Below are 7500 nucleotides of genomic sequence, written 5' to 3'. Positions count from 1 at the left end.
GCTAGGATCAAGGCTCGGCTCTCGCTAGAAACATCCTAGAATCTGCTAACATGTGACTAGCTTCTCGCACTAGACCTTGGCTTCTGGTTGCTAGTTCAGATGTCTCATGCCAGCACATGATATTATCTCACTTTTTGTTCTTCTTCTATGGATATAACCACTATTCTCTATGATGGAGTGGGTGGCTAACACGCTATGATGGAGGACTACAGCAGGACGACTGAGGCACACAGGTGCCGCCCGTGTGGGAGGGCCACGCCGAGGCCCCGAGGGAACTTCTGCCGGCGCTGCGGAGGAGGTCCCTCGGGCTGCCTCGCGGGCGGCCTCTGCACGGAGCGCACTTCAAGCAGTTACAGTTTTTGACATCCAGAGAACACAGTTATGTACACAAGATGGCAGAGAAAAGTCTTCTGATGGAACAGTCTGTTGATAGTGGAAGCGAGGAGACTGGTGGAGAGTAGCGTTCCACCTTATTAACGAGTACATAAGAGAGAATGTGAGGAAGCGAGAGAGAGAGAGAGAGAGAGAGAGAGAGAGAGAGAGAGAGAGAGAGAGAGAGAGAGAGAGAGAGAGAGAGAGAGAGAGAGAGAGAGAAAGAGAGGAAGAGAGCGAGAGAGAGAGAGAGAGAGAGAGAGAAATAGAGAGAGAGAGAGAGAGAGAGAGAGAGAGAGAGAGAGAGAGAGAGAGAGAGAGAGAGAGAGACAGAAAGACAGACAGGCAGACAGACAGAGAGATAGAAAGAGGTTTTAGTACATGAAAGCTCCTCTGACTATGAAGTACTAATTAGGTCAATCCTACAACAGAAGAAGATTTTTTTTCTGAAATGTAAATTCCGTCCAATGGAGTTAATCCCACATTTTTCTTCTTCGTGAATCTAGACTTTATCAAAGAAAAAAAAAAAAGAAAAGAAAGAAAACCCGCCCTTCTACTGTGGTTAAACTAAGCCCACATCTTTCTGCAGGTGGGAAAGTCCAGAAGCCTCAACAGAAAGAGAAAGAAAGAGAGAGAGAGACAGAGAGGGAGGAAAATAAAAGAAGAAGAAACAGAGGGAATGCACACTCACCTTCCTTGGGAGTTTTCCGTTGGGGCGTGATGGCTTCGAGTCCGTGATTGACTCGCCTCCTTCGCTCTTCACGGACAGACTCTCCTTCTGGTTGTCGTCAATGCCATCTCCGGGATCCACGTACAGACCGTAGGACCTGCTGGAGAACATGGAGGGGGACTTGCCTACAGACCCCTCGATCTCGCCTTGCGCCATCAGGATCGCCATGTCGTGCATCTTCTGCGCCTCCTCGTGTTGTTTCTGTTGGAGGCGGAAGGGGAGGAGACGGTGTTAGGTGGGTGGTGATGGTTGGGGGTAGATCGGGAGGGAGGGGGGGGGGATTGGGGAAGGGGTGTCAAAAGTGGTGGGGGTGGAATGTTGGTTGTTTTAACAGGGGTTGAGACTTCATTCGCTCTCGTTCTCGTTTTTTTTAATTTTTTTTTATCGTCTTTCTTTTTCTCACTCTCTCTCTCTCTTTTTCTTATAAGCAAATACACTCACATACATACTGAGGATGACCCTCTCTCTCTCTCTCTCTCTCTCTCTCTCTCTCACTCACTCACTCACTCACTCACTCACTCACTCACTCACGCACGCACGCACGCACACACACACACACACACACACACACACACACACACACACACCACCACCACCAGGACCAACACACGCAATCCTCCAACTTACGCGAATGGCCTCTTCTTCTGCAAGAGCAGCTTCCTCCTCTTCTTCGGCCTTCTTCTGCAGTTGATCGTAGGACATGGCGACGATGGCCAGAATGAGGTTCACCAGGTAATATGAACCCATGAAGATGATTAAGACGAAGAACAGGATGTGCCAAGGTCCGGCCGCACGTAGCACCTGCAGTCGAGGAAGGAACGGGAGTGGTAAGAACTGTGGGTCTGTTAAAAAATGTGCCAGTGCCAAGGACCTTTGTCATACTTTGTTATTCCTCTTCTTGAATTAGGATCCCACATATAAGAGAAAAGGGATTAGGTGATGATATTAAGAGTACAAGATATATGCCCTGAGAAAAAAAAAAAAAAAAAAAAAACTAAACAAACAGCACGATGAATACTAGGGCACTCAACAAAAATAAAAAAGAGAACGAAACATTAATCGAACTTACCAATTGATATAAACTCTCCCAGAAATCTTGGGTCATCAGTCGGAAAGCTGATAAGAAGGCCCAGCCGAAGGTGTCAAAACTTGTGTACCCATAGTTGGGATTGGGGCCAAAGCCTTGTAAACATATGTAGTCTTTCGGACACTTCCTGTTGGGATACAATCGACGCCGTCAACTTTAGGGTAGGAAGGATTAAGGAAAGGGGAGGGGAGGGGAGGAGGGGCAGTGGAGACAGGAGGGGTGGGGGTCTGCTCGGGGTAATAAAAACATCCAATGAATTATTGTGAATGGATAAAACAGAGATGGGAGAAAGGGTTAAGTAACTTTTTTTTTCTCTCTGGGATAAAAGTCGGAAAGTAATTCTCTTGAACTCATTGGTTTTAGGGAAGATGGGAATCCCTAGATTGTTGAATTGGAAAGGGGGGGGGGGATGAATTGGTAGAAATCAGGGAAAAGCTGTGGCAGTTTTTTTCATATGACGGGAACACAAGAACTCATCTACGTAAGTACGACAGGGTGATGGAGGAAGCCACAGGGAAGACCATATGATAAAAATAGGAAAGAGTGGTAACATAATAGTAACTGTTGTATAGACATGAATAATAGCTCTATGAAGACCGAGGAAAACGGTCTGCGTTAGGACAGACAAACTAATCTCAGAAGGAGGCGATTGTTAAGACTTGAAATAAAAATATATCCTAATAAACTGACAAAGACAATACGTTCCTAGTTACCGGAATAGGGGAAGGCTTCAGAAAGAAAACATTACGAAATGTCAATAAGGGGAAAAAAAGGGCTAGTAAGAGGGAAATAGTGAAAAAATATTAAATAGTCCACATATTCTATTGGGGCATAAATTCCATGGGTTGTGATCTATAGGCGACATAATTGCCAGATTTTGAAGTGATCACTAGAAATATGGGTCATGTCAGTCAACTATGTTTCATACTGATAACTAAATTCTTCACTAGGGAGACCGATAAACTATGGATTTTAAATGAAGTCTATTCCATTTTATACACTAGCGAGAATTATCTGCTCTCGACTCTGTGAGTATGTTATACCATCTAAAGAAAACTGCAGGATGCTTTATAAAGGTATAAATAATGAGATGTAGCCACAGATACGAGCTAGTAATAAATCCAGGTCGATGGATAAAGTTCGGTTTCGTATAATGACATACGTATTCACAAGTATGGATCTGAATCCCGTTTGACTGGTCTCTCTCGTATATCAAGTGACCACCACATCTCTTTACTTTTTCCTTATTTTTCTTATTCAAACTACACCTTTTCTCAATATTCAGGCGACGACATCAATGCAGGTATATGAAAAAAAGCAAAACACAAACACACATGCAGGGTGATTAAAGAGGTGTTCGCGTGCATTCATTAAGAAAATGTTGAGTTGCGTTCGGGAATTCGGACGCGGCGGGCTGTGCCAAGGAAGAAAAAAAGAGGCGAATAAATAAGGGAAAATCTGTCTTCTGGAGAAAAAAATGTATCAAATCCACCTCTTGGAAAAAAAAAAAAAAAAAAATATCGAAGGGGTTCGAAAAAGGACAAAAATCCTGGAAGTTAGTATCACAGCTGTTGATTTGATAATATTTTGAACTCTATGAACATTCATCTTTGACTTCTTCATTATCAATATTGTACTTTCGCACCACAAAAGCTACAAATCTTAAATTTCGCTCGAAAAGATGGAAAACAAGATGAAAAAAGGTGCAGCTCTCCATGCTTGGCCGAACCGCGCGCGTCCGAGTCACTCCAGAACGACACACGACACAGAGCTTCACATGGATAAGCTTCATGAGTTTCTAGAGGATGTCAAGCTTAAAGGACTATGAGAGGACAGAAAGCTTCAAGGGGCTACTAGAAGATGTCAAGCTTCAAGGACTACTGGAGAATGTCAAGCTTCAAGGACTACTAGACATCAAGCTTCAAGAGGCTACTCGAGGGCCGTCCGCGCGGTGGCTGACGGCTGTCGAACGGTGGAGTCCCAGCCTGGCTCCGCATGCGACGAGAACGCTTCCTCTACTGCAAGGTTTCAACTTTACCGCAGTGCATAGGCCTCTGCCCCCCCTGACTGGTCGTTTGAGTCAGGCATTCAGCTGACGTTAAGTGTAGTTTAAGAATCCGGTACCACTTAGCCTAGAGTATGAAGTAACAGCACAATGCAGTTGTTATGGACTATAGTGCAGATCAAACGCAGACATGCCTTCGGTTATGCATGACCAAACAAGGGAAATCAAGTGTCTAGCAGCATGCAGTCGACTGCCTTATGGGAGAAAGAATGGGGGGAAATACTATTTTTTTTCAGGAATGCGAGTATATCTGGAGGATGGAAAAAAACAACATATATAATTATTCTCTTTTGGGTAGGGGTAGTGGTGGTGGTTGGGCATGGAGGGTATCAGCGTTTGAACATATTAAACAGTTTGATATATCAGGATGAACTAACTGACATAGGAAAGACAATTTCTTCCTTTTTATTTTAATATGCTTTATTTCACATAAGCGTTAGAAGGAGCTATTTAATGAAACTCTGTTCTAGTAGGACAACTTTATCATGGGAAGAAGGACTGCCTTTCCTTTTCCCCTTCCCTCCCTCCCTCCCCCCCTTCCCTCCCTCCCCCCCTCTCTCTTTTCCTCCCTCCCTCCCCCCCTCCCCCCCCCTCCCTCCCCCCTCCCCCCCCTCCCTCCCTCCTCCTTCCCCCCTCCCCCCCCCCCCCTTTCCCTCCCCCCCTTCCCCTCCCCCCTCCCCCCCTCCCTCCCCCCCTCCCCCCTCCTTCCCCCTCCTTTCCCTCCCTCCCCCCCCCTCCCTCTCCTCTTCCCTCCCCCTTGGGCCTTTTTCCCGATGACTTAGTTGCGCTAATTCAAAGCTGACCTACACAAAACCTGGACTCCTCCCCCTTCCTCTTCCCCTCCCCCTCCCCCTTCCTCTTCCCTCCCCCTCCCCCCCTCCCCTCCCTCATCTCCCCCCTCCCTCGACCCTGCCCCTAAACCCCTTTTGTATTCGGGAGGGAAAGTGGGAGGGAGGCGGAGGATATCAGTAGTGCAAGGTGCAGGAGAGTGGGGATCAATGTTGCAATGGGGTACGAAAAGGCGTGAAAAGTAAAGTTGCGGGGGCCAAAAGATCATTTTTTATAAAGTGGGAGCCTTGATTTTGCAATGTACGATGGCGTTGCAATGCAAGGGAAGTGGCGAGAGGGAAGGGGGGAGGGGTAAAAAATAAGAAGGGGGGGGGGGGGAAAAAGGGGAAAGGGGAAAAAAGGGAATGATGGGAGAGAAGGGGGGCGTGAGGAGAGAGTGAGACAAGATAGGGTGAAAAAGGAGATTTAAAGCAAGGGGAATGAGAGGCAAGGGGAAAGTGAGGCAAGGGGAAATGAGGGGGGGTAAAAGGGGAAAAAGAAGGGAAGGGGAAGGGGAGGCAAGGGGAAAGTGAGGCCAAGGGGGAAAGGAGGCAAAAAGGGGGAAGGGGAAAGGGGGGAAAGGGGGGAAGGGGAGGGAAGGGGAAAAGGGGAGGCAAAGGGGGAAAATGAGGGGGGAAAAAGGGAAGGGGTGGAGGCAAGGGGGTGTGGGGGCAAGGGGAAAGTGAGGCAAGGGGGAAAAAGAGGCAAGGGGAAAGGGGGAGGCAAGGGGAAGGTGGGGGCAAGGGGGGGAGGGAAGGGGAAAGTGAGGCAAGGGGGAAGGGGAGGCAAGGGGAAAGTGGGGAAAGGGGGAAAGTGAGGAAAGGGGGAAGGTGGGGCAAGGGAAGGGTGGGGCAAGGGAAAGTGGGGGCAAGGGGAAAGTGGGGGAAAAGGGGAAAGGGGAGCAAGGGGAAAGGAGGCAAGGGGGAAGTGAGGCAAGGGGAATGGAGGAAAAGGGGAAGGGAGGAAAAGGGGGGGGGAGGCAAGGGGAAAATTGGGGAAAGGGGGAAAGTGAGGCGGGGGGAAGGGTGAGGCAAGGGGTGGGGGAGGCAAGGGGAAAGTGGGGGCAAGGGGAATAGGCAAGGGGAAGGTGGGCGGGGGAAGTGAGGCGGGGGAAGTGAGGCAAGGGGAAAGGAGGAAAGGGGGAAAAGTGAGGCAAGGGGGAATGGGGAAAGGGGGAAAAAGGTGAGGAAGGGGAAAGTGAGGAAAAGGAAGGTGAGGCAAGGGGAAAAGTGAGGAAAGGGGGAGTAAAGCAAGGGGAAAGTGAGGAAGGGGGAAAAGTGAGGAAAGGGGGAAGGTGAGCAAGGGGAAGGAGGCAAGGGGGAAATTGAGGCAAGGGGAAGGGAGGCAAGGGGGGTGGGGAGGCAAGGGGAAAAGTGAGGAAAGGGGAAGGGGGCAAGGGGGTGAGGCGGGGGGGAAAAGTGAGGCAGGGGAAAGTAGGCAAGGGGAAGGTAGGAAAGGGGGAAAGGTGAGGCAAGGGAAGGTGAGGCAAGGGGGTGGGCAAGGGAAGGAGGAAAGGGGAAAGGAGGAAAGGGGGAAGGGAGGCAAGGGGAAAGTGAGGCAAGGGGAAAGTGAGGCAAGGGGAAGGTGAGGAAAGGGGGGAAAGTGAGGCAAGGGGAAGGTGAGGCAAGGGGAAAGTGAGGCAAGGGGAATGTGAGGCAAGGGGAAGGTGAGGCAAGGGGAAGGTGAGGCAAGGGGTGTGGGAGGCTCAAGAAGTTTGAAGCAAGAGGAAAGGTGGGAGGTCCAATATTCATCATCATCATTTCGACATCACCATTATCATTATCATCATATTCATCATATTTCATCATGTATCAAATAATCTGTGAAATTTTGCGTTTTTGTTTGTAGGCGTACATACACATACACTTGCATTATCTGCAGCATATTGATCATCTGATTTACCAATACTGCATTCTTATCATCATGAAATATGAAAAAAAGACATTTACATTCCTTTCTCTTGTGTGTGTGTGTGTGTGTGTAATTAAAACATTCTAAATAATTACACATAAAGTAACATAAATGTAAATCACTGCCACACATTTTCTGCAATTTTCTGGTAGAATCTTATAACCTAATAAGCCTTTTTTTCACCTAAACGTCTCTTAATGTAACCGTCACATAGTCAAAAATTATAATGATGAACAGTAGGCAATCTTTATCAATAACATAAAAAACCCTAACGCGGGCCGATCCAAGATCTATTAGAAAGTATTCAAGATCAAATGAAGAGAGAGAGAGAAGAGGAGAGAGAGAGAGAGAGGAGAGAGAGAGAAAAAGAGAGAGAGAGAGAAGAGAGGGGAAAAGAGAGAGAGAGAGAGAGAGAGAGAGGAGAGGAGAAGAGGGGAAAAAAAGAGAGAGAGAGAGAGAAAAGAAGAGAGGAGAAGAAGAGAGAGAGAGAGAGAGAGAGAGGAGAGA

General features: G+C 47.8%; 1 protein-coding gene across 1 annotated transcript in view; it reads right to left on the bottom strand.

The window, feature by feature from the left end:
• LOC125046423 (sodium channel protein para-like) overlaps positions 1–7500 on the bottom strand; it is a 183163-nt gene that overhangs the window by 107936 nt on the left and 67727 nt on the right. The window contains exons 6-8 of the mRNA XM_047644199.1: positions 2172–2340; positions 1730–1903; positions 1064–1303 (exon numbers count right to left, since the gene is read on the bottom strand). Of these exons, the coding sequence (XP_047500155.1) occupies positions 1064–1303; positions 1730–1903; positions 2172–2340 (583 nt within the window). The remainder of the gene's footprint in view (positions 1–1063; positions 1304–1729; positions 1904–2171; positions 2341–7500) is intronic.

This window comes from Penaeus chinensis, chromosome 39, assembly GCF_019202785.1.
Source record: "Penaeus chinensis breed Huanghai No. 1 chromosome 39, ASM1920278v2, whole genome shotgun sequence".
In the NCBI taxonomy this organism is placed as follows: Eukaryota; Metazoa; Arthropoda; class Malacostraca; order Decapoda; family Penaeidae; genus Penaeus; species Penaeus chinensis.
This window is presented reverse-complemented; position numbering and strand designations above follow the sequence as displayed.